This window comes from Natator depressus, chromosome 1, assembly GCF_965152275.1.
Source record: "Natator depressus isolate rNatDep1 chromosome 1, rNatDep2.hap1, whole genome shotgun sequence".
Lineage (NCBI taxonomy): Eukaryota > Metazoa > Chordata > Testudines > Cheloniidae > Natator > Natator depressus.
The window spans coordinates 128,480,755-128,508,370 of NC_134234.1; the positions used below are offsets into that span (position 1 = coordinate 128,480,755).

The following is a 27,616-nucleotide window of genomic DNA, read 5'->3' on the forward strand; positions in this document are numbered from 1 at the left end:
GCCACACTTAGCGTGAGCTGGAGATTTTTGTATGTGGACAGGCGCCAGGTTAGAGGCAAAACTCAAGTTATAATGTAAGCTAACAACGTAGTGAGGACAAGCCCTCAGACTGGATCTTAACTGCTGTCTGTGATTATCTTATGAGGCAGCCCCAGCAGTTCAGTTCTCTCTAGAAGTAATGACAGTGGTAACCAGACAGCTTCCCTAAAGCAAAGTGTTATTTATTTAGAACAAAAGTATTTAAGAGAAAACAGATCTTAAAGCAATAAAACTTACTATTGGCATGTCTAGTTTACAAGGTATCTAACCATATTGCACATGGGGATCCTAGTACGTTTAAGCTACCTATAGATCCTCCCATCCCCGGAGACCTCTAGGGTCTTGCAGGCATAGTATGTGAGTTAAGACACTGCACTATTTATCTTCTATGCATCAGGGAGGGGCCCATTCAAAAGCTGTTCAGTCCTTTTGATCTCCAGGTTTCCTGCCTGGCAAAACAAGCTTGCATATTCCTTGGAAACAGGACGTAAGGTCCTTGAAGCTGATCGCTTTGCCCACTGTCCTTCAAGTGTGTGCTGGGGTATCTGTATCTGGGGCCATTGCCTTCTTCTTGTTTGTTTTTCCCATAGCCCCCTACTAAACAAGATCAGTACCTTCCTACAGGAAAGTCTTATAACCCTATATGCACTAACTTCCCCTCACTGACCAGTGTTCACAGAATTATTACATCTTAGATTATCACATACCAATTCCATGTCTATCGTACCCCAGAACCCGTCAACATACAGGAATAGGGTAGAGGCTTAGGCAAACTATCAGAAGGGTGAGGACTGTCCCAGATGATCCAGTATTATGCTGTACTCCCACCTTGCCATTCTTTGGCACTGTGAAGGCTACTGCAGCATCAGAGCAGCAGTAGAGGCCATGAAGCAGTTTTACATACACTCCATAGTCTAGGAAGCGACAGACATATTTCTCCATCCCCACTCCACAAAGCAGAAAAGATTTTTTTTCTGTTTGATATCTTCTCTGCAACTGAATGTATGAAAAGCACTTTCAGAATATGGCTGGGTAAAATTTTCAAAAGCGCCCAGGTCTCATGTTCAAAAGTAACACGAGCATTTAGGAGTTTAACTCTCATTGAAACTCATTGGGACTTAGGCTTCTAAGCTCCATAGCCTCCAAGGTATTTAGGCACCTAACTCCTATAGCTTCCCTAAATGACTTTCACTAACTGCATATGTGCATTTCAGAGCAGGAACCATATGTCAGTGACAATGTTTATTTAGAAAGTCTTCTATGATTTACTGATATGACCTACAAAATAATTTCTTTCCTTTTTTCAAAAGTTTCCTTCCGAGTTTAATTTGTGTGTGTGTAGAATGCTGATACAGTCAATTTCAGAAGCAAAAACAGTAAGGGGGGGGAAATAAACTGTAGATTGTTGAACAATAGAGAGCTGTACAGACTTAAATTTTTCTCCCATTTTTCTACTTAAATCCAAAATGTCATCCAGAGAGACAACAGAGTTTACCTCTGTTCTGTTAAGCTCAGTTTTCTTATTGGCATTAACAACTTCTCTGTGAAGAGACTCATTCACGGCTTGCCTTGTCTGCAGATGACAAGTGCATAGTAGGCTTCAAATGTCTAACAGCATTAGAAGATACAAAGCCAGTGACCTATTGCGCCGGGAAGTAAAGATGCAGATGCAGCAAGAAACATGCAAACTGAATGTCACATTTAGAGAAAAACGAAAGGAATCTCCTGGTCTTTGGGACAGTGTATTGTATATTGTGTACATTTGGTTGTATGTGTAAAATGGCCTTTTACTCTCATATGTTAGCAGAATGATGCTGTGAATTTCCCAAAAGAAATTATCTCAGCTGGAGTATACAAAATACCCTTTTATATCGCATGACAATGTCTCATATTTAGTATCTTAAGCAGTCTAAAAGTTAAGAAATACAGAGCATTATGATGAAGAAATGTAAGGTCTAAAAGTGAATTTTAAGCAACATATTCATTAACTAATGTACACACTAACCAGGTAGCTATAAAGCAGCCATACTGTTGACCTCTACCTATCCCAACAATGTTATCTCTTCAATCCTATAGTAGCTATGCAGTTACTGATGCCCTGCAATCCGATTTTGCCTATAATGCAGCCATACGTAAAGGTCCTATAACTCTCATTAACTATGTCTCAGAGGGGTAGCCGTGTTAGTCCGTATCCACAAAAACCATGAGGAGTCCCACTCCATGCATCTGAAGAAGTGGGGTTTTTACCCATGAAAGCTTAAGCCCAAATAAATCTGTTAGTCTTTAAGGTGCCACCGGACTCCTCGTTGTTTTTATTAACCATGTCCTAACTCCATGCTTTATTATACGCCAAAGATTGAATAGCACTTTTTGTACAGATGTAAAACACATCATTCCAACAGTTAAATTTACTAGGTAATTTGAACCCCATATTAAAAGAAAAGATTTAGTGATCAATCTGTAGAAAACACTTTACCCTTATCTTATGCATAATTGTACGTCAAAGTTTGGGTGATTTATTCATAGCAGCTAAACACTGCATGTCTAATCGGCTGTGCACTACGGTGAAAATTTACCTTGAGGGTCTGAAAGGCAAGTTATCCTTTTAAGACTGTATAAACAGCCACAAGCCAATTTCAATTTTAAGTTACAGCGCAGCACAAATCTGAACACATAGCAAATTGATACTAATACCTTAACTGACCACAGCAATTTTAGCTTAGTTTTTATAGAAAGAAGGCAAGTCCCAAACCCATACAGCAAAATTCTGCTTTTGCTTTCCACAACTGAGGTCCAGTGTAACACCATTGAGGAAATATGCCTTGGCTTTGAAGACCATTTCTTTCCAATTAGAATTGGAGAGGTAATATGGGAAATCTATCAAGACAACCTAAGCTGACCTTCACTCTTTCCGATCACTCTCACTCCCTACCCTGTAACAAAAATGTACATGAGAGATAATAATACAGGTCAGTACAAGGAAACAAGCTAATTTACATACTGACAAAACATGAGAAAGATTATTGTAGTCAAATAAGCACATGATGAATGTTCACCATGGGTAAGTAGGGGAATTATCAACAGAGCTAGAGAAAAGGGAGAGGAGAGAACATCTGAAGTTTGCTACACTCTATTGTGTCTCAGCTATTGCATTTATGGTGAAAAAAATCTGCTGGAAATAACCCATCTGCCTGGATAATTTGCAGATACCATCAAAACACTGGGTGAGAAGCAATACAAGTACTTAAAAATGTTTGGGTTATGTCCCACACCCAAACACAGTCCTAGAGAAATGATTATATTATGTTTTATCAGAATTTATGTATTATTTATACATTCCCCAGATTGTATTAGGTACTTGGGGCCGATCCTCAGGTACTGTAAATTAGCATAGCCCCACTGACTTCAGTGTTGCAACTGAGATATTATCTATCTACCTCCCTCTTATTACCATAGTTTCTAAGCACCCCAAGGAGCTTATAGATCCTGTAATTTGATGTGCTTTGGCAGACACTGCACATGCACAGAGCTCCACTGAAATTAAATTATAAACATATCTCCACGTTGTTTCAAATACAGGTCAAATCCTCACCTTATTTCTATGCATTCCTTCAGCAACCATTATGAATGCATCTTACTGTGCATGAGATCCAAGCAAGCAAACCTCTCCTGATACAAAAGTTAATAGTCATCTCTGAAGGCCTTGTTTTCAGAAGCACCTGCAGCTCCCATTGATGTCATTTGGAGTGGTGAGGGCTCAGCACCTCGGAAAATCCAGCCCTGAGTGTCTTAAGTACTTTTTGGAAGATTTCAGGGCACAGGGTGCTATCATAATAGAACTATTAAATAATAACAGTAACAAATTAGAACTGATACAGGGCTTCCCCACCACCATTACATTCATCTTCACGTTGCATTATTCTGTGGATTAAAATGTCTCCATTTTCAAAATTGATATAATAAAATATGGAAGTATGATTTTTAACCAATCCATGCTTTTGACTTTCTAGGGGAATTTTATATATATTTTCTAGACAGGCATTTGGATCATTTTTTTTCCTGATTGTCACCTTACAGAGTCATGTGCATGTTTTGCCTGTATGCAGAATCACCTGTCTTCCTTGGGTTCTATTGATTGATGTCATGGCACATTTTCTATCCAATCTATTGCCTCTTTCCAAAATCTCCACATTCCATTTGCCATATTTCAGCTCTGAATGCTAAACAAGTGTATGCAAGTATACATGCTGTTCACTGTATGTGCTGCAACTTCTTGTCTTGGTGTCAGTGATTTTATTATTTTTCATCTTCACCTCTCAAGTGTTGCGCTCAATGACTAGGTCTGAAAGTGATAATTACTTCCCCATTGCAGAGACAGACTGATTTACATACTTATCAAGGGGAAACTTGATGACTCTGAGCTTATCACAGAAATTTGAATATTTATAACCTGAAATCTACAAAAGCTAAAATTAAGACATGGCTGTCTAAGTCTTAAGTTACTGTACTTGGGCATGTTTTTACACAACACCCAGATTGTACTAGGTACTTGGGGCAGATCCTCAGGTAGTGTAAATTTGCACAGCTAAATCAGTGGGTTTTATATCCGATCAACACATTAAACTCTTTTCATAATACTCATCTCAAAACCAGCATAGGAAGATTAAGTTCTGCTAAATTGATTTTTAGCCTGTGGATGTTGGAATGCAGAGGTTGCAACATATATTTTTCATAAGGAAAAAATATTACCCTTCTGAACACCAAGGAGGGGTTCAGCTATGGAATTACCTTATAATTCAAAACCTGTGGCAATGAGGTAGCTGTCCCCTCAGGGACTACTACATACTGTCTACACAGCAGTCTGGCATCATCACCTTCTCAGGGACGAGTCCTGGATTCCAGCCCCCCATAGCATTTGGGGATGTTTTGCAGGACCCTTTGCACATGTTCAGAATCTCACCATTTCCCGAGACATGGAGACAGGTCCCCACAGCTGACTGTCAGTCCCCAATTGAGATGTTTAGAGAAGCTATTCAGCCACAGGGAGTGGTGCCAGGAGTTGGCTCTGAAACAGAGCTGTTAACCAAATAAATGATCTGTCTCCTCTAGGTATATGGAAGATGGGGTGGTTCATGCTCCCAAATCACTCTTTGCCTCCTCCCCCACCCGATGTCCCTTGGAGCATCACTACAGAGCCAGGGATGCAGTAGCTCCATCAGAAGAAAGTGGAAGTATGGGGCAAGATATATGAATGTTGCCTTGAGTGGGGCAGTGGTATCTCATTTGCTTGAGTTACCTGTATCCACCATTAGGGCTCTGTGTTTGTCATAGAGGTCACGGTAGTCATGGATTCCGTGACATCCTGCGGCCTCTGTGACTTCTGCAGCAGCCAGTGTGGTTGAGTGTGGCTGCTCAGGCGACCCTGGGGACAGCCACACTGGCCGCTGCTGGAGTGGCTCTGCAGATGTGGCTGGCCCCGGGGACCACCTGAGTAGTGGTCCTGGGACAGCTGGAGCAGCTGCTGGCCTTGGAGCAGCCGCTGCCCCCCCGGGACTCCCCCTATGGCACTGGCTGAAGCAGCCACTGTTCCCCCAGGTCTTCCTCCGCCCGCCCCGGCAGTTGGTACCGCAGGCCCCCCAGGACTCCCCCTTCCGGTAGCTGGTGCCACAAGCTCCCCCCGCCGCAGTGCCCCCCCACAATTCAATTAGGGGTATTTATGGTATAAGTCATGGACAGGTCATGGGCCATGATTTTTTGTTTCCAGCCCGTGACCTGTCCCTGACTTTTACCAAAAATATCCATGATTAAATCGTAGCCTTCCCCATCATCTGTCCTCTACAGTAGAACTTCAGCTGGTGCTGTTCCACACCCCTTCTGCAGCATTCTGACCATCGTGTGGATTGGTCACACTGGTGCAGAACTGCCTTATGTGGGAGTAAGGAGGCTGCATAACCTTTAGTGTTGTGACAGATGGGTCAGGATTGGGTCCTTTAGTGGTTTTAGCAGGCATCTGTGTTATTTCAAACAGATGAACAAGATTCACATTTTAAATTGTATGGAGAACATTCCTGGATTATTAATTTTAAATGAAAGTGAGTGAATGTATTAAACAAAAACATGTATATCACACACACATCTTGAACTAGATTTCTCTTTGAAAAAAATTCAGAATTGAGTGCAGTGGGAGATTTGCATGATTCAGGACTGCAGCACTGGGCAATGTTAATGGAATATTAAAGTTGAGTTTCAGTGTGAGCTGTACTGAGTTAACCAGGATAAGACTGTAGAGATGAAATCTTACATTCTCAAAGTCATCACAAAGGATAAGAGTCAAGCTCCAATCAGCTATACTCCATCACTCCATATAAATTGACATCACATTTTAAAAACCTTTCTAGGAGACAGCACCTGCAGATCTGACATCTTATACTATTCCTTAAAGCAAAAGTGGAGCAGGATGTAAAGATGATTCTGCTAGGATATTTGCATGTGGGCATTTCAAGGGGAGGTTTAGCTGGACTTTAAAGCATTAATTCTATTAATTAATGTCAAATTTTATTTTTAATGCCTTCATTAATGTGTCTCTAATTAAAAACGTAAAAATGAGATGTGTACCTAATGATCTAGTGACTTTATATGCTACATTGGAAATGATCTAGGTTTAGGACCAAAGCTGATCAAACTCCTGGGATGACGGTGCTGGGAGAAACTGAGTCTTATATTCTAACTGCTCAGCAATCTTTCAGAAACTACATGGCTCTTTCAGCATCACATTGGCTCCATGGTCTTGGGCTCCATTGGCCAAACCACATTCTGGTCAGTCAATAGCCCTGCAATAAAATGACGTGCCCTGGAAGCGTCTGCATCCTTAGGGATTAACACAACTCTTAACTTTTCCAGAACACAATTTTCAAGTGGATCTCCTCAACTGACAGTTCTGTCATTTGGGAGTAGTTGTAGAGAGCCACAAGTGTATGCAGTGGATAATGTCTGTGCCCTGAACAAAGAGGATTTGCAACAAATTTACTATTGATTCAGTAGGGCTATTTTTTTTTGCTTGTTTGCTTGTTTCTCAGGATCACACAAACTTGGTACATTGCTTCCTTGAATGCCAGACTAAGTTTCTGTTCCTTTCTACAGTCATGGATAAGATTGATTTCTAACTCTATTTGCCCTTCTGGCACACGGTATGTAAATTACAATTCCCTGCGCAATTGAACCTATAGTCATCAGACTTAGCTTAATTTTTAAGCTTCAGTTAAATCTACAAAACAAACAAGTCTTAAAAATTTAGATCCAAAAAGAATGTATTGGAAAAGTACTGAACAATTGAAAAAGGAGGGTTGTAATGGAATTTGTGTTTCAACCCTATGTAGTGGTTGCTCCCAATATAGATATGTGTGTGTGCATGTAAAATATACACACAGTTACACTCAATGTAATATATGTATTATTTTTTGTTTTTCTTACCATTTTTAACACAATTGAGATACAGTATGGATAGAGCTGGGCAGGTACTGGATTTTCCATTTTGCAGGAAATTACACAAATTCATTTTTCTCCCCTGTTCTGGAATGGAACAAAAACAAAGAAAGAAAAAAATTCCAAGCAACAGAATTAAAAAAAAACAACAACAAAAAACAAAAAACATTTAGGGGTATCAAAATGTTTTGTTTTGATTACATTTCATTCCAATTTTGACCTTTTTAAACTTATAAAAAAATCTAAACAAAACTAAATTTTGATATGTTGCAGTCCAAAAAAATGTCAAGTGGGACATTCCAACACTATTAAATTGATTTTTTTTTAAACATAATTTCATCAAAATCTAATTTTTTATATATATTCTGCTTTCAATGGAGCTGGCATTTTTCATCAAAAAATATTTTGATGAAAAATTTCAAATCAGAGCTATGTATGGCTTGTATTAATACTAACCACATTGTTCAAATACCCTTCAGTGTGCCTTATCCTACAGTAAAATACATCTTATTACTTATTTATACAGTGCTCATTCCAAAAGGTGTCAATGTTCAAGGAGAAAATAGAAATGCAAGTTCTGTTTTATTTTTTTGTGATACTTAATCTCCAACCACAGCAAAGTGTGTTATTTGGAATACTGAAAACTTATGTTGTTAGAAATAAATTGTCATTTTAGTATTTATTGACCCTGCTGTAATATAATCAACTAAATGATGACTTTGTTATTACCTTATTATGACCCTGATCAAAAAAGCCCATTGACGCCAATGGGCATGTTTTCATTCACATCAATGGGCTTTGGATCAGGCTCTATATGCAATTTGTTGCCTTTCTGGAATAGATACAATTTGCATGGCCTTTGCATGAGTCTAAACTCAGTAATGATGTTCAGACTAGGTCAAATTTTATCCAATCTACTTGCCAATAAATAAATACTTTTTATTATTATTATTATTATTATTATTTTATTTTAAATAGAGTGCATTGGAAAGTGGAGTTTCAGATGAATATTTCCTGTTCTGTCCCAGTTCAGGTAGAAAAATTAATATTGATTGATCGTGAATGGGAAAAGGAGGCCTAGATCTCATGCTCCATTTGGTGTGCTTTTAATTATTTCTTTTAATATGATCTATTACATGGTATTAATTATACTTTTTTCTTTCACATGCACATGGTGTCATACTCTGCGGTTCTTGAACTATGGGGCGAGCCTCCCAAGAGAGGTGCGGGAATGTGTCAAGGGTGGCATGAGCTGTGTGTCCTGCTTTTTTTGAAAAAGAGCTCTGGCTATCAGCCCTGGGTCACTGGAGCTCATGCAGAAGGACTGTGCACATCCGGCAGGCAGAGATAAAGGGGAGAGCCAGAGGCCTCCCACTCGGGCTTGAGCTCTCATCCCCTCCCCCATCCTCCCATTCCCTCCTGGAGGCAGCTCCAGCTGTCAACCCTGGGGTGGCAGCAGCAGTGCAGAAGTAAGGGTGGCAATGGGGCACTAAGTCTCTGTTGTCATAAATATAAAGGGAAAGGTAACAACCTTCCTGTATACAGTGCTATAAAATCCCTCCAGGCCAGAGGCACAAAATCCCTTTACCTGTAAAGGGTTAAGAAGCTCAGGTAACCTGGCTGGCACCTGACCAAAAGGACCAATAAGGGAACAAGATACTTTCAGATCTGAGGCGGGAGGGGGTTGGTCTGTCTGTCTGTTCTGTGTGCAGATCAAGGAAGCAGGCACTCCAACTCCATTAGAATTAGTAAGTACTAGCAAGGGAATGTGTTAGCTTATTTTTGTTTTGGCTTGTGATTTTCTCTGTGCTGAGAGGAAGGTGTATTCCTGGTTTTCTTTTTGTAATTTTAAAGTTTGGCCCAGAGGGAAATCCTCTGTGTTTTTGAATCTGATTACCCTGTAAGATTATCTTCCATTCTAATTTACAGAGGTGCTTCTTTTACCTTTTTTTCTTTCTAATAAAGTTCTGTTTCTTTTAGAATCTGATTGGGGTTTTTTGTGTGTCCTAAAAAAAACCCAAGGTTGGTCTTTGCTCATCTTGTTTATTCTCAAGCCTCCCCAGGAAAGGGGGTGCGGGGGCATGGAGGGATATTAAGGGGGAGTAGGAACTCCAAGTGCTCCTTTCCCTGAGTTTATCTAAATCACTTGGTGGTGGCAGCATTACCTAACCCAAGGTACAAGGGAGAATTTGTGGCTTGGGGAGTTTTTAACCTAAGCTGGTAGAAATAAGCTTAGGGGGTCTTTCATGCGGGTCCCCATGTCTGTACCCTAAAGTTCAGAGCGGGCAGAGAACCCTGACAACTGTGAAAAGTGATATTGATGAGTATCACTTTTTACATTGCCACCCTTACTTCCGTGTTGCTGCTGCCACAGCGCTGCCTTCAGATCTGGGTGCCCAGCCAGCGGCCGCTGCTCTCTGCCTTGCCTTCATATCTGGCTGGCAGTATAAGTAGTTGGGAAGGGGGGCGCAAATGACTACAGACACAAAGAAGGGGGCCCGATCAAATAAGTTTGAGACCCACTGGTCTAGAAGGATTACATAATCCTAGTTCATTAAGAAAAATAGTTTGCAGATTTTAAATAGAAAAGTGTATTAGTGTTGGTCGTCTTGTCCTTCACTTTTTTAAATCATATGTATCCACACAAAGTCCAACCTAACTTCCTGACTGCATCACCACCACTTTATCAGCAGACACCACAGTGTTTAGCAAGCACAACCAATGAAAAATTGCCTTTTTCTTTCTTTGGCACTTAGCCTACCTGCTACAACAAGCAAAATGACTTGTCAGATGGAGCTGCATGAGCTGTTAACCAAATCCCCCCACAACCCACCAGCTTTAAAATGTCAGCCTTTGTAACAGATTTTCCACAGCTCTGTTGGGAAATTTCAACTCCCACCAAGTTTCAAAAATTATGTAAACAAATTCTCCTATTCTTATATAGCTACTTTTCTACTATTTTACAAACCAGAACAATAGACACTGATTATTTAACTGCTTGTATCCCTTTAATTAGAACCCAGTCATTAAAGCCAGTAGGAAATGAAGGCACTCAGCACCTTCCAGGAAGTGCTCAGTACATTACAGAACTGTGATTTTACAGAATTGCAACTTGCAAGGGGATTGATAAGCAAAAGGATGAGGTAACTGCTTCTAAGCCAGAACAGGTTGATAATGGCAGAAAGCCATTATAATCTGAAAAATGTTTAAGTGGCCTCACTCCTGATGAAATGGATTCTGTACTTCTGGGTTCTTGCATCATGCTACTTAACATGGTAGCTCAATGCTTCAGCTGGGGAACCAGTTTTTAGTGGACAGATGAACAAATCAAAATAGCCACCCATATTGTCACCTTTCTTGACTGGTTAAGCAGAGAGGACGAGGAGAATGGTCATGGAGACTGAATTATCTTTATATTGTATGGATTTTCTGAAGAACTATATTAAGGCTCATTGGCAGGGCAGTGTTGAGAAGGGTACACTTGTGTTATTTGTGCTGTATCTTTTTGTTGGTCTGTTTCCAGTGACAATAATCCTGCATTTCTTTCAGTACAAAAATGTACTTTAGCATTAGGCACTAATTCTCATTTACACTAAATCCCGTTTACAAAACTTGAGCAGTGTAGAGGAGTCTTAAAATTGGTTTAAATGTAATTTACGCACATTGCAAGGCCCGTTTACAGTGTCAGAGTAGTGTAAAGAGCCCTCTGTATAAATGAAAATTAGGTCCAAAATATTTTGAAGTCTCACAACATATCCAAGTGGCCCAACTCTTCTTAAATATGTAAATTTATATTTTGAAACTTTTTTTCGAGTTTACTAAGGGTCTAGTCTGATATGCCCTAGAGCATTTTTCCAGCTGTGATTGATTGGCAGAGTTAGATAATGAAATTGTGTAGCTTAAGAGGCATTTCTTCTCTGTACTATTGCTCTTGTAAGAGTGCCTTATTCCAGCACATACACTAGGTGAGCCATGCTTCTTCTGAAGGCTTCCATGTGGCAAAGCTCTAGTACATTGTGAACTGTACTTTGCATACTGTGACTCTTTCAGTTATGATCAACTTTTTTAAACTCCTTGTTATGGGGTCGCTGCTTCTCTGAGGAGCAGCCCTTTCCTCTGATGTGCACAAATCTTTTTTGTTTTATACATCAGGAGGCCCTGCAGCAATCAAGCCACAATCTCGATAGCAGCAACCTCTGTGTGGTAACCACCTAGTGTGTTCTGAATGGTGCCAGTTGCTATATATAATAATGTTTTTTTTAAGAAAAAATCTGAAAAATTAATAAGAGCAAAAATGTCTATTTCTTTCAGGTTACAAGTAAAAGTTTAAATCTTTCTGTTTTATTTTTTCAGGAAAGATTCTGGATGTGCTAGAGAAATGGAATCTGAATGATAAGACTCTTGTATACTTCACATCTGACCAGGGGGCACATGTTGAAGAAGTCTCTAGCACTGGAGAAGTCCATGGGGGGTATAATGGAATTTATAAAGGTGAGCTTCTTATAATGATTTTTAGAAACGTATGTCAAAAATTAGCTACTTCCTCTGCACAGGGTGCAATCTGCTGTAAGCCCCAAATGTTCCTATATTAAACTTCTAATGTTCATAATCCTAAATCCATATTTAGACACAAAAACATCAGTGGTCTGGTTGTCAAAAGTGATGAGCATCTGCAGTCCAGTGACTTCAGTGGGATTTGTAGGTGTTTATCGCTTCTGAAAATGCTTTTAAATAGACTAGTGATGTCAGTGCAACAGGCTGAGATACCTGATTGGACAGTAGAGGAAAGGGAGGGGTGAAGAGGTAGCTGTGTGTCATCAGAGATAGTAGCCAAGTGAGTGGGTGAAGTCACACAGAGAAAGGGTGTAGAGAGAGAGAGGAGGAGGGAGCCCAGGACAGAGTCTGAGACACCCATGGAAAGCAACAGAGGAGGAAGACCCAATGAAAGAGATGCTGAAAAATACCAAAGAGATAGGAGGAGAACCAGGACAGGAAAGAGTCATAAAAGCTAAAGGAGCACAAGATTTCAAGAGAAGGGTATGATCAGTGGTGTCACAGGCATGCAGATTGATTGCTTTTCTCACAATACAGCTATTGAGACAATCAATGCGTACTTCAAATTCAAATAATTCTGTAGAGGCTTGAGACCATCAATAAATTTACCTTATTGTAATAAGACCTGCTGTCCATGGGATCATGCTGCTGTAGAGGAGAATAGTGTTTTTAGCAAGATAAGATGCATGTCAGAATAGCAAAAAATCTAGCTGAATAGGTTATCTTTTTTTTTTGTCTGTTCATGTGTCCCTGACTTGATGTCATTTGCTGACCCATTTCACTTCAAGCAATAGCAGTACAAAATATGCTGATGAATTTGGTAACTCATTCAGACAAAGGGGTCATGATATGCACATGATTATAGATGACAAGGTGATTCTGGAGAAGGGGAGAGTGAGAAGAGGAAGAAAAGAAAGAGAGGGAGGGAAGAAGAGGATGACTTCCCTTTGATATCACAATCCCACTCACCCATAAGTAGCTGATGGAGAAGATGGGGGAATATTAGGTGAGGGGAGAAGGTAAAGAAGAGGGACAGGGAGAGAACTATTATAGTTCCACTGCACTGTGAAGTTTTCATTGGTACCAGTTGCTAAAACAGGGCCTGATTTTCAGCATGGAAGTGGTGGGTGCACAGCATCTCTGAAATGCAGGCCTGTGATGATGAAAGTGAGTTTAACTTCCATCAAAATAGGAGAGAGATGCCTGGTTCTTGTATGGACAGGTTTAGATAGTCTCACTCTTCCCAGAGGAAATTTTATCCAAATTGTTCATTAATTTTCTTTTCCCTTCCTGTTTGGGTGATGGAGGGAGAGAATTGGAAAATCAGTTCCTAAACTTACTATCTGTAATTTTATAGAGGAGGTAGAACATTGCTTTTGAGTATGATTTCAGAGAAGAAGAATTAGAGAGAGGGAAAAGAGGGTCACAGGAAGCAATAAAAGTATAGTAGGGCCACCATGTGAGAAAGCTATATAACTTTTATCTGTTTATAAAGTGTGTGAGAAATAATCTCAGATATTAGTAGGGCAAAAATTGCAGCAACCACAGCTGTGAGGTTACAGAATATACAATGGATCCTATTGTACTATAGAGATTGACAGCTGAGAGAAATCTATCATTAACCTGAATTAGAACTATATTAATACTTAGCCCTTATATAGCACTTGCCATATTCAAAGCACCATAGACTTACACTTCCATAGCTGTCGGCATGCCGCAATGTATTTTGGAAGCTCTAAAAATGTTAGCACTTTAGAATGTCAGACATAAAATGGGGGATACAATCTAAGAAGATGAATGAGACAATATTCATAAATAAGTGAATAAATTTGGGGAATGTACTTTTGTTTGGAACTTTCATTTAAAGTAGAGTATGTGACAGGGTCAGGCCAGATGACTATAGGAGAGTAATTTTTTTTTTTGAAGCAAAAAAGGTATTTTTTTATTTGCATAACACACTAACAAAACAAAACAATAGCATATACAATGTGTAACACAGCAACCAATCACAATTGTTTTCTCATTAGCTTCAGGGGAGGGAAGTGTTCAAGCTTGCCTGGGCCCAGAGCGGGGGGGCTTCCTCGACTCTCATGGTCTTCCACCCTTCCGAGTTACTTGGTGGTCCAGAGCGAGGGGGCTTCATCGACTCTCAAGGTCTGCCACCCCCTCGAGTTACCTGGCGCCACGCCCGAGTGTCACCAACAATTCCCTCCTCTGAAAGCACCCAACAAAAGGGGCAGGCTGTGGGGTGGACAACCCGGGGGGGGGCACGTGCACCCATGTGTGAAAGGACCCCTCTAAGATGGTGGTGTCTGCAGCAGCAATGGCTGGGGCTGGGGTCCCTTACTCTCTCCCCCAATCAAAGGGTCAAAACAAAGGGAGCCGGATGGGGACACCGAGCAGAGAGCCTCGGACAGTGCCCACAGCTCATCAAAAGCATCAAGGGAGTCGGTGGACGCCGCCCAGAGGAACTCCGCCCGGATACGTGAACGGACCGAGGATCGGAAAACGGCCCCATAGTCACAGGAAACTCCATCGGCCAACCTCCTCTCTCTGGTTTTATAGATGGCCGTTTTAGCCAGGGCCAGGAGGAGGTTAACTAGGAGATCCCGCGACTTTGTGAGGCCACGGATGGGGAGTGCTTAAATAAAAAGGTGAGGGGAAAAATGCAACCAAAAACGTAATAAAAGATTTGTGAGAAGCCGGAACAGGGGCTGCAGCCTGGCGCACTCCAAATATACGTGCGCCAGGATTTCCCTCACACCGCAAAAGGGACAAGTATCTGCGAAAGGGTTGAACAGCGCCAAGTACGTACCCATGCTCACAGCTCCGTGAAGGAGCCGCCAACTGATGTCCCTGACGGGCCTCGGAACCAAGGTGGAATATAGGCTGGCCCACCGGGGCTGCTCACCCTCCAAAGGTGGCAGAAGGTCTCGCCACTTTGTGTCGGGGTGGGATTCTAGGGTGAGGGTGTGAAGGGTGTGGAGCGCGAGCGTGTATAGATGTTTCCTTGGTGCAGTTTGGAAGCATAGCGGCTGCAGTTCATGCAGCCGGCTCGCTGTAAAGGGATGAGAGGGTCGATTGGGTCTACGGGGCAGGGGTCCAATTAAAAGGTCCAGCAGGCCTGGGGTAGAGGGTGGGCAGGGCATGCCCTTGAGCAGGACCCGATCGAGGTAAGCTCTAGTAGCGGGCGGCAAAGCGGTCTTCACCTCCTGAAGTACGCGCCGGGGGTACGAGGTCTGGAGAGCCCCATGCGCCGGGCGAGCGTCAGGGGATCCAGCCAGTCTCCCCGGTCGTAGTCCAGGAGGTCTCCGACTCTCGTGACTTCTGCCAGGATCAAGCTCCGGCGCACCGAGCGGGACTCCGCGACCTGCACACGGAGTTGGGGATAGTGTAGCAGGGGCTCCACGAGGAGATCTGTCCCCTCGGTGGCCGCCACGGACCTGGTCGCTAAAAACCATTTCCAAGTCCGGAGGAGGTCCTGGTAGAAGACCGACAGCCCAGAGAGGTCTCGCGGAAGACCTTCCGAACAGAGATAAAAGAGCTGCCAGTCATATCGGAGCCCTCGGATGCGGTGCAGGATGGCGTGCGCCAGTATGCTCCACGCCGAACTGCCTGCACTATAAAGGATCCTCTGTAGGGCCTGGAGGCGGAAGACGCAGACCTGAGTGTGCAGACCCTTCAGGCCCTGTCCTCCTTCCTTCAGGGGTAGATGAAGAACCCCTACAGGGGCCCAGTGCATTTCTGACCAAAAGAACCCCAGAATCAATGTCCGGAGGTTGGTCCGGAAACCCGGGGCCGGGACCAGGGTGTTGAGCCGGCACCAAAGCTTGGACAGGATTAGCTGATTAAGCACCAGCACTCTCTCACGAAGGGAGAGACATCAGAGTAGTCCCGTCCATTTCCGGAACCGCTCTATCACCCCGCCCTCTAAATTTTCCCAGTTCTCCGGCGGAGAGGGATGCATGGCAGAAAGGTAAACGCCGAGGTAGAGCAGCGGACCCGCGTTCCACTGGATGGTCTGAAGCGCAGGTGGGAGGGAGCTCACCTGCCGCCAGTCTCCTACCGCCAAGCCAGAGCTCTTGACCCAGTTGACCCGGGCAGAGGAGGCTGCCGAATAGATGGCCTGGCAAGCCTCCACCCGCGCCAAGTCGCCCGGGTCCTGGACCACGAGGAGCACGTCATCAGCGTACGCCGACAGGACCAGCCGCAGCTCCCACAGCACCAACCCTGTCAACTTCCCGCGGAGGAGGCAGAGGAAGGGCTCGATCGCCAGAGCATACAGCTGACCCGAGAGGGGGCACCCCTGCCGTACTCCTCGCCCGAAGCTGACCGGTTCGTTCAGGGTCCAGTTGAGCTTAACCAGACATTCTGCGGAGGCATACAGCACCTAGAGAAAACCCACAAACTGGGGTCCAAAGCCAAACGCTTGCAGAGTGTTCAGGAGGTACCCATGGTCCACCCTATCGAACGCCTTCTCCTGATCTAGGGACAGGAGGGCGAACGACATACCGTCTCTACGCCTGAGTTCCAAAAGGTCCCGAACCAGAAACAGGTTATCAAAGATACTGCAGTCCAGGATGGTGTAGGTCTGGTCTGGGTGGATCACGTCCGCCAGCACAGACCCTAGCCGTAGCGAGATTGCTTTCGCTACGATTTTGTAGTCCATGCTGAGGAGCGAGACGGGACGCCAATTTCATAAATCGTGGAGATCCCCCTTTTTCGGCAGTAAGGCAAGCACAGCTCGCCTGCACGAAAGAGGGAGGACCCCGCTCTGCAGAGACTCGGCCCAGACAGTGACTAGGTCTGGGCCGAGGACGTCCCAAAACACGCTGTAGAACTCCACGGTCAGCCCGTCCATGCCTGGAGACTTATTAGTGGGCATATGACGGAGGGCTTCCGAGAACTCGGCCAGAGTGAGAGGCAACTCTAGCCAGTCTCGGTTGCTCACGCTGACCGTAGGGAGCTCCTCCCAGAGCACTCTGCAAGCGCCAGGGTCGGTCGGATCCAGGGAGAAAAGACTTGCGTAGAAGGCTCGGTCCCTCCCGCACATCTCCACTGGTTCCGTGAGGGGGGTGCTGTCTTCTGCCAGGAGGCAGGTGACGTGTTTCTTGGCCCCCCTCGTTTTCTCCAGGGCATAGAAGAAGCGGGAGTCGCGATCCATCTCCCGAAGGAGGCGGATGCGGGATCGAACAAAGGCGCCTCGGGCCCGATGCTCCTCGAGGGCCCGGAGCTCCTCCCACTTCTCCCGGCACGCTCCGCAGAGGAACGGGTCCTCGGGGCTGGCGGCCAGACACCTCTCCAGCTCTAAGACCTCCCGTTCCAACTGCTCTATCGCCGCATTTCTCCGTCGGCTGGTGCCCTGGGTGTAGTCGCAGCAGAAAAGCCTGGCGCGCACCTTCCCCACGTCCCACCATCGCCGCGCCGAGGGAAAGGCATGCCGCTGCCCTCGCCAGGCCAGCCAGAATTCCCAGAAGGACATCACGAAGCCCTCATCCTCCAACAGGCTGTTGTTAAAATGCCAGTAGGCCAGGCCCGGCCTCTCCGCCCAGAGGGAGGCTGTCACGGTGGCTAGGTGATGGTCAGAAAATGGGGCCAGCCAAATGCTGGAGGAGTGGGCTCGTGAGAGATGGAAGCATGATAAATAAATGCAGTCCAACAGGGAGTGGCTCGACCGATGGGCTTCCACCCAGACAAAGGTGAATGTGGAAGTGTCATCCGGGTGGTGGTCGTGCCAGATGTCCACTAGGGAGTGGTGTTTGACTATCTCCCGGAGGGTGTCCATGGCGTCCGGGCTCTGCTCGGTCCCCGAGCGGTCCTGTTCCTCAAGGGTGGTATTAAAGTCCCCTCCCAGGACCAGGCACTCATGAGAATCTAAGGCGCCGAGGAAGGCGGATGCCCGCTGGTAGAATTGCAGCCGCTCCGGGCCCAATGTCGGGGCATAGATGTTAAAGAGGTTAACCACGAGCCCCTCCATACGGACCCGGAGATGCAGCAGGCGACCTGGCACGGCCTCGGCGACCCTTAGCACCTCGGGCCGTAGGTTGGGGGAGAACAGGGTCGCCACTCCAGCCTGTTGAACCGTGGCATGGCTAAAGTAGACCCTGTCCCCCCACTCCAGCCGTCAACTGTCTTCGGTGGTCTGGTCCGTATGGGTCTTCTGCAGGAAAACCACAGAGTACCCTCCCTCCCGAAGGAAGGAGAGCACCTGGGACCTGCAGAGAGCCATCCTACAACCCCGGGTGTTCAACGTTGCGATGGTGAGAGGTGTCATGGGGAGGGTCGGGGGGGTCCTCACTGGCAGGGAAGCTCGCATCTCCCAGCAGGCCGCGCAGCAGTCCGTGACCCATACCGTAGGTGAGTAATTGTTCACGGAAGACGCGGATCCGCCAGTAGGCCGCGGCATCCTGCTTCCCCATCCCTTTACCTTCCCCCATGAGGGCCCTTGTGGCCAGGAAGATTTGAGAAAAGTCCCCCCATCGCTGGAGAGCAAGTTGTACCTTGTTGCGGGAGCCACGGACATCTTCTAAAAACTAACGCAGCTCTCCTCGCAGCTCATGGGGGGGTGGGGTTACGGTTTCCCGGTTGTTCCCCGGCGGGGCCCTTGGTGCAGCCCTGTGGTCCACTAAAACGGACAAGCAGGGTGCGGACCCCTGACGGGGTGCCTGATGGGCTGGAGCTTCTAGGCCCGCCTCAAGCTCTGGGGCGATAGGGGGCGGTGGAGGGAAAATAGCAACTACTAATGGGTCGGGGCAGGAGAACACAAAGGACGCTCCCTGGGGGTCATCAGTTGGGAAAGGGAAGGAGACAGCCCTGGGGGCGGCAATGACATTGCAAGAGATAAATTGGATAGGGGTAGGGGCAGGGGTAGGGGCAGAGGCGAGGTTCAGGGTTTCGGGAGGCAAGCAGCTGGATGGTGCCGCCTCCCGATCAGGCTCAAGGGTTAAGGGAGTGGGGAGGGAGCTCTCAATGACACTGGGCGTGCGCTCTGTGGTGGATTTAGCGGCCACAGCATCAGGAGGTGGATTATCTTCTGTAGGGCCCCCGCCCGGGAAGGAAGTCAATTGCTCCGTACCAACAGGGGGTGCCCCTGGCGACTCGTGCCCCGGCCGCGTGGCACCGGCTGTCACCTGAGCAGGCTCGGTGTTCGTCAGCGGGGTGCCAACAGCGGCTGGGTCGGTGGAGGAGTCCAGGGGCTCCTCGGAGGTGGGAGTGGAAGCAGCAGTTAAGGGGAGGGAGCATGGGGAAAAGAGGGGTGGAGTGAGGTCGCCCAGATCGAGATTTGCTGGCAAAAGGTCGTCCTCCCCCTGGGCGACCAGGGTCAGATCTAAGGCCTCGATCTCCTCGAACATGGAGGAGAGGACACTTTCCATCGCCCCGGGGTTCTCCCCTCCGGCACCCGCCACGACGGTTGCCTCCGGGTTCACGGGGGCTTCGGGTAGCGTCAGGATAGAAGTGGCTTCCTTGAGGGTCTCGGAGGGGAGGGTCTCCCGTGGAGGGGAGACACTACCCTCCGGTGCTGCCACGTCTTTCCCGGCTGACACCGGTGGATGGGACGCACTCATGGGCAAAGCGGAAGGTTCGGCATCAGTGCCCCCCTTCCTGGTCTTCCGGGGGGCCTCCGCCTCGGGTAGATGAGGCGGAGCTCGAGCCTTCTGCTTGCCTCGCTTCCCCTGGACTAGGGCCCAGCCCTCCATGGCATCATCTGGGGGCTGGTTAGCAGGGGTCGTGTCAGGGGGTAAAGGCAATGGCTCGGGGCCTTGCGGGGGGAACAGTGGGGCAGCATAGGGGAGGGAGGATTCTCCTTGGGGCAGGCTCTCTCCCATGCCTGGTGGTATCTCTGCCACACCTTCCTCCATAGGCCCCGCTAGATTGTCAGCAGTGAGGGCGGGGCTCTCCCGCTCATCTGGGCGTTGTAGGGGAGGTGCCCCTTGGGCCTGAGCAGGAGTAGCGGTGGTCCTAAGACGGGGGGCAGGTTCGGGTACCGGACGGCCAGGGGTGTCAGCAGTGACGGGGCTGATGTCCTGCCGGGTCTCGGGGATCCCAGGTGCCCCTCCTTGCCGGGCTAAGAGGCAGTCCCTCCGGACATGCCCCGACGCCCGGCAGAGGTAGCACTGGGCTTCCCCCACAGAAAAGTACACCCGGTAACAGGCCCCCTGGTGGGGGATTAGGACCCTTCGAGCGCCACTCCGTCGCACGCCGCCGACGGCAGTAAAAGTTGCACTTGCCGGCGGAAGGAAAAAATGTGATGGAGGGTGGGGTCCTTGCAGCCCAGCGGGAGAGGGCTGATAACAAAAACAGGTTTCCCCAGGGTGAAAAGGGTGGGTAGCAGGGCAGCATTGGGGAGAAAAGGAGGGACAGAGGTCAGGACCAGGCGGACGCCCGGGTCCTCTCCCGGCTCTAGGGGGACAAACACCCCCCCCCACCGCCAGGCCCCTCTCCACCGCTTCCTGGGCGGCAGCCTCCGATGCTAAGAAGAAAACGACCTTCCTGTACATTTTGGAGGCCGCCACAATGGCTGAGGGCCCCACCACCCTCGCCAACGCCCGCACGTAGGTCTCCACGTGGGGTGAGGCGGGCACCAGGAGGCATCGGACACCGTGCTTCCTTGTCATGGTGGGAAAGGGGCCCCGGCCGCTATTGATGGTAGCGGAGGCGGTGGGTGCGAGAGATGAGGAGGCGGCAGGCGGGGGGGCTGCCGCCGCCCGGGAATACATCCTGCGGGCTGAGGGAGGGACATCTGCAGAGCTGGTGAAGGGGGCAGCGGGGGAGGACGCCGTGGTCGGTGGCGGGGCTGCAGCAGTGGGGGTGGCCCCTGCCATGGAGGGCCCGGTGGTTTTAGCAGGGCTCTTCCCCTTCTTCTTGCCCTGGCCTTTCCCGCCGGCTCGGGGGGCTCCCCTAGAGTCTGGGGAGGCGATGGGCATGGTAGCGGCGGAGGTCACCCCGATGCCCTCCATTGCCGATGCCCCAGCGGGGGCGGTGGCAGGTGATTAACAGGAGTTGGGGTCAGGTAGAAAGGGACAAGCTGTGGGGTGGACAGTTCGGGGTGGGAGGGCACATGAACCACCGTACAGAGAGTCCTGTTTGGTCGGCTGGTGCTTCTGGCCCACGCGGTGGAATCAGGGCGAGCAGCTGAGTCCAGAGTCAGATGTTAGACAGCCAGCAAAGATGGTAGAGTGGGGGGGGTGAAGATCATAGTGTGGGGGTTGGGAGGACACAGATGGATCAGGGGGGCAGCTCCGTGCCACACCCCCTGTGTCCCTACAAACACAGTTAAGACACAGTCAAGGCCTCCCCCCACACAAGAGCACAGTTCCAAAGTTACTCAGTCTTAGGCCCCCTCCACGGCGATTTATAGATTCCCCGGGCGGTGTTCCTCCGGTGGACTTCTTTTTCTCCGTCTGTTCTGGGTTTTCTTTTTTGCATTCCAGAAATGCCGGAGCAAGTGATAAGAGTCCTCTCGACCGGAGACGGGTCCACAGACAAACAGCAAGCGGCTGGGTCTGGGGGCTGGGTCCTTCCACTCCCCCCATCCGGGGAAGCGGGCCGGCAGCACCCCCCCCTCGGGGGGGGGGGTTTCAGCTGGAGCGGCAGCAGCGTCTGAGGGCGGGGGGCGGGCTAACAGCTGGCCAGCAGCCAGCCAGCACGCTAGCAACAGCAGAGAAAGAAAGTGGGGAGAGCGTCTGGCCCGGTCGGGGGGGAAGCCGAGAGCAGTGGCAAAAAGCAAAGAAAGCCCATGCCAGAGGGTGGTAGCAGCAGGCGAGCAGGCTAAGGAGGTCCCTTTTCCCTGGGTAAGGTAACAGGGAAGGTTTTTTTGTTTGTTTGTTTGTTTTTTTAAACAGAAAAGAATTTTATTGTAACACTTACAAGAGTTACCAAGAAAACAAACCAAACTATGCAACAAAACAACGCAAACAGAAGGTATAACACAGCAGCTTTCAGGAGGGAGAAGTGTTCAGGCTAGCCTGGGCCCAGAGCGGGGGGGCTTCCTCGACACTCGTGGTCTTCCACCCTCCTGAGATACCTGGTGGCCTAGAGCGGGGGGGCTTCCTCGACACTCGTGGTCTTCCACCCCCTCGAGTTACCTAGTGCCGCGCCCAGTGTCACCGATCATCCCTCTCCTGAGAGTGCCCGGCAAGATGGGCCCAGCTGCGGGGTGGGCGGTTTGGGGGTAGGAGGGTAGACACCCACGTATTATAGGACCCCTCCTAGATGACAGTAACGATGGTATCCACAGCGGCAACAGCTGGGGCTGGTGTCTCTCGCTCTTCCCCTCAATCAAAGGGTCAGACGGAGGGAACCGGACGGGGTCACCGAGCAGAGAACCCCGGACAGCGCCCACCGCTCCTCAAAGGTGTCAAGGGAGTCGGTGGACGCCGCCCAGTTGAACTCCGCCCGGATACGTGAATGTACTGAGGATCGGAAAAAGGCCCTACAATCGCAGGACGTTTCATGGGCCAACCTCCTCTCTCTGGTTTTATAAATGGCTGTTTTAGCCAAGGCTAGGAGGAGGTTAACCAGGAGATCCCGCGATTTTGTGGGGCCACGGATGGGAAGTGTATAGATAAAGAGGTGAGGGGAGAAATGAAGCCAAAAGCGCAGTAGAATATTCATGAGAAGCCGAAAAAGGGGCTGCAATCTGGCACACTCTAAATATACATGCGCCAGGGTTTCCCTCACATTACAAAAAGGGCAAGTATCCGGGATGGGGGTAAACCGTGTGAGAAACACGCCCGTGCTCACAGCTCCTTGAAGGAGCCGCCAGCTGATGTCCCCGATAGGCCTTGGGACCAAGGTGGAGTACAGGCTGGCCCACCGAGGTTGCTCACCCTCCAAAGGTGGCAGGAGGTCCCGCCACTTTGTATCGGGGCAGGACACCAGGGTGTGGACGTGAAGGGTGTGAAGCATGAGTGTGTATAAATATTTCCGTGGTGCAATTTGAAAACTGACTGGCTGCAGTTCATGCAGCCGGCTTGCAGTGAAAGGGTGGGGGGTTTGTTGGGATCGGCAGGGTAGGGGCCCAATGGAAAGGTCCGGCGGGCCTGGGGTAGAGGATGGGCGGGGGGCGCCCTCGCGCAAGGCTCGGTTGACATAAGCCCGAGCAGTGGGGGTCAAGGCAGCCTTCACCTCCTGAAGTACGCACCGGGGGGTACGAGGGCTGGAGAGCCCCATGCGCCGAGCGAGCGTCAGGGGATCCAGCCAGTCTCTCCGGTCGTAGTCCAGGAGGTCTCCGACCCTCGTGACTTCCGCCAGGACCAACCTCTGGCGCACCGAGCGGGACTCCGCCACCTGCACACGGAGTTGGGGATTGTGTAGCAGGGGCTCCGTGAGGAGATCTGCTCCCACGGTGGCCGCCATGGACCTGGTCATTAGAAACAGTTTCCAGGTCCGGAGGAGGTCCTGGTAGAAGACCGGCAGCCCAGAGAGGTCTCGTGGAAAACCTCTCGGACAAAGATAAAAGAGCTGCCGGTCGTATCGGAGCCCTTGGAAGCGGCGCAGGAAGGCGTGCGCCAATATGCTCCACGTCGAACTACCTGCACTGTAAAGGAGCCTCTGCAGGGCCTGGAGGCGGAAAACGCGGACCTGAGTGTACAGACACTTCAGGCCCTGCCCTCCTTCCTTCAGGGGTGAATGAAGAACTCCGACAGGGGCCCAGTGCATTCCCGACCAAAAGAACTCTAGAATCAATCTCCGGAGGTGGGTCAGGAAACCCGGGACTGGGGCCAGGGTGTTGAGCCGGTACCAGAGAATGGACAGGACTAGTTGGTTAAGCACCAGTGCTCTCCCTCGGAGGGAGAGACATCGGAGTAGCCTCATCCATTTCCAGATCCGCTCTATCACCCCGCCCTCTAAATTTTGCCAGTTCTCCGGTGGGGAAGGGTGCGTGGCGGAAAGGTAAATGCCGAGATAGAGCAGTGGACCCGCGCTCCACCTGATGGTCTGAAGCGCGGGTGGGAGGGAGCTTACCTGCCGCCAGTCCCCCACCGCCAAGCCAGAGCTCTTGACCCAGTTGACTCGGGCGGAGGAGGCTGCCGAATACATGGCCTGGCATGCCTCCACTCGCGCCAAGTCGCCTGGGTCCCGGACCACGAGGAGTACGTCATCGGCGTACGCCGACAGGACCAGCCGCAGCTCCGGCTCCCGCAGCACCAACCCTGTCAACCTCCTGCAGAGGAGACAGAGGAAAGGCTCGATCGCCAGAGCGTACAGCTGGCCTGAGAGGGGGCACCCCTGCCGTACTCCTCGCCCGAAGCTGACCGGTTCGGTCAGGGTCCAGTTGAGCCTAACCAAACACTCCGCGGAGGCATACAGCACCCGGAGAAAACTCACAAACTGAGGTCCGAATCCAGATGCCTGCAGAGTGCTCAGGAGGTACCCATGGTCTACTCTATCGAACGCCTTCTCCTGATCAAGAGACAGGACGGCGAACGACGGACCATCTCTCCGCCCGAGTTCCAAAAGGTCTCGGACTAGAAATAGGTTGTCAAAAATGCTGCGACCGGGGACAGTATAGGTCTGGTCTGGGTATCATGTCCGCCATCACGGACCCTAGCCGCAGCGAGATTGCTTTCGCTACGATTTTGTAATCCGTGCTAAGGAGTGAGACGGGACGCCAGTTTCGTAAATCGCGGAGGTCCCCCTTCTTCGGCAACAAGGCGAGCACCGCTCGCCTGCACGACAGAGGGAGGACCCCGCCCTGCAAGGACTCAGCCCAGACAGTGACTAGGTCTGGGCCGAGGATGTCCCAGAACGCGCGGTAAAACTCCACGGTCAGCCCGTCCATGCCCGGAGATTTATTGGTGGGCATGCGACGGAGGGCTTCAGGGTGAGAGGCAGCTCTAGCCGGTCTCGGTCGCCCACGCTAACTGTGGGGAGTTCCTCCCAGAGCACCCCGCAAGCACCAGGATCGGTCGGATCCGGGGAGAAAAGGCTTGTGTAGAAGTCACGGGCCCTCCCACACATCTCCTCCAGATCCGTGAGGGGGGTGCCGTCTTCCGCTAGAAGGCAGGTGACGTGTTTCTTGGCCCCCCTCGTTTTGTCCAGGGCATAGAAGAAGCGGGAGCCGCGGTCCATCTCCCGAAGGAGGCAGATGCGGGACCGGACGAAGGCACCTCGGGCCCGGTGGTCCTCGAGTGCCCGAAGCTCCTCCCGCTTCTCCCGGCACGCTCCGCAGAGGGACGGGTCCTCAGGGTCGGCGGCCAGGCGCCTCTACATCTCTAAGACCTCCCATTCCAACTGCTCTATCGCCTCATTTCTCCGTCGGCTGGTGCCCCGAGTGTAGTCACGGCAGAAGAGCTTGGCGCGTACCTTCCCTAGATCCCACCATCGCCGCACCGAGGGAAAGGCACGCCACTGCTCTCGCCAGGCCAGCCAAAACTCCCGGAAGGACGTCACGAAGCTCTCGTCCTCCAACAGGCTGTTGTTAAAGTGCCCATAGGCCGGCCCCGGTCTCTCTGCACGGAGGGAGACCGTTACGGTGACTAAATGATGGTCGGAGAATGGTGCCGGCCAAATGGTGGAGGAGTGGGCCTGTGAAAGATGGAAGCGGGATAAGTAAATACGGTCCAACCGAGAGTGGTGCGACCGATGGGCCTCCACCCGGACAAAAGTGAACGTGGAAGTGTCATCTGGGTGATGGTCACGCCACGCCAGATGTCCACTAGGGAGTGATGTTCAACTATTCCTCAGAGAATGTTTGCGGCGGCTGGGCTCGGCTCAGCCCCTGAGTGGTCCTGTTCCTCGAGGGTGGTGTTTAAGTCCCCTCCCAGGACCAGGCACTCGTGCGAATCTAGGGTGCCGAGAAGGTCGGACACCCGCTGATAGAATTGTGGCCGCTTTGGGCTCGTTTGCGGGGCAAAGATATTAACAAAATTGACCACGAGCCCCTCCATACGGACTCGAAGGTGCAGCAGGTGGCCCGGCACGGCCTCAGTGACCCCTAGCACCTCGGGCCGTAGGGTGGGGGAGAACAGGGTCACCACTCCAGCTTGTCAAGTCGTGAAGTGGCTAAAGTATACCCCGTCCCCCCACTCCAGCCGCCACCTGTCCTCGACGGTCAGGTCCGTATGGGTCTCCTGCAGGAAAACTACAGAGTACCCCCCTTCCCGAAGGTAAGAGAGCACCTGGGACCTGCGGAGAGCCATCCTACAGCCCCTGGTATTCAAGATTGCAATAATAAGAGGCATCATGCGGAGGGCTGTGGGGGTGGGGGTTTCTCATTGGCGGGGGTGTTCGTGGCCCCCGGCGGGTTGCGCAGCAACCCGTGCCCCATCCCATGGATGAGTAGATCGTTTCGGAAGCCACGGGCCCGCTCGTAGGCCACAGCACCGCGCTTTCCTTGCCCTCTGCCCTCCTTTGTAAGGGCCCTTGTGGCCTGAAAAATTTGATCAAAATCCCCCCATAGCTGAAGAGCCAGCTGTACCCTATTGCGGGCGCCACGGGTGTGTTCTAAGAACTTCCGTAGTGCATGCCGCAGCTCATGGGGGGTGGGGTTACGATTTCCAGGGTATTCCTTGGTGGGGCTCTTAATACAGCCTCGTGGTCTGCTAAGGCGGGTAGGCAGGGTGTGGACCACCGACGGGGCGTCTGACAGGCTGGGGTTATTAAATCCATTTCGCGCCTTGGGGTGGAAGGGGATGGCGGGGGAAAAATTGCAACTCCTAATGGGTCGCGACTAGAGAGCACAAAAACTGCTCCCTGGGGGGAATCTGCAAAAGGCGGAAAAAAAACAACCCCAGGGGCGGCAATAGCATTGCAGGAGGAGGTAAACTGGGCGGGGACAGGGGTGGGGGCAGGGGCAGAGGTAAGGCTCTGGGGTTCAGGAGGCAAGCAGCTAAAGGAAGGTGCCTCCTGAGCAGAGTCAAGGGTTAAGAGGTAAGGGAGGGGGCTCCCAGTAATGCTAGGCGCTGGCTCCGTGGTGGTCTTGGCGGCCATGGCATCAGGTGGTGGACCACCTTCTGCAGGGTGCTCGCCCGGGAAGGCAATTAGGGGGAGGGAGCATGGGGAAAGGGGGGCTGGGGTGAGGTTGCCCAGCTCGAGGCCAGCCGGCAGTAGATCATCCTCTCCCTGGGTGACCGGGGTCAAATCTAGGGCCTCAATCTCCGCATACATGGAGGAGAGGCCAACTCCTGCTACCCCGGGGGCCTCTCCTCTAGGGCCCGCCTCAGCGGTCGCCTCGCGGTTCGCGGGGGGTTCGGGTGGTATCCGGACAGAAGGGGCGTCCTCAGGGGTCTCGGAGGGGAGCGTCTTCCGTGGAGGGGGGATTCTGCCCTCCAATGCCAGCCTGTCTTCCCCTCCCGACACCAGCGGATGGATCTCACTCGTAGCCATAGCGGAAGGCCCTCTTCTGTACCCGGTAATATCTTTGCCACACCCTCCTCCATAGGCTCTGCTGAATTGATAATAGCAAGGGTGGGACTCCCTTGCTCGCCCGGGTGTTGTAGGGAAGGTGTCTCTTGGGCCCGGACGGGAGCAGCGATGGGATGAGTAGGAGGAGGGTTGGTTTTAGGTGCCGGGCGGCCAGGGGCGTCGGCAACGATGG

General features: G+C 50.1%; 1 protein-coding gene across 4 annotated transcripts in view; it reads left to right on the plus strand.

The window, feature by feature from the left end:
- Positions 1-27,616, plus strand: part of STS (steroid sulfatase) — a 188,689-nt gene that overhangs the window by 91,588 nt on the left and 69,485 nt on the right. For all 4 annotated transcript variants that reach the window (XM_074966375.1, XM_074966392.1, XM_074966384.1 and 1 more), the window contains exon 7: positions 11,875-12,012. In XM_074966375.1, coding sequence (XP_074822476.1) covers positions 11,875-12,012 — 138 coding nt within the window. The remainder of the gene's footprint in view (positions 1-11,874; positions 12,013-27,616) is intronic.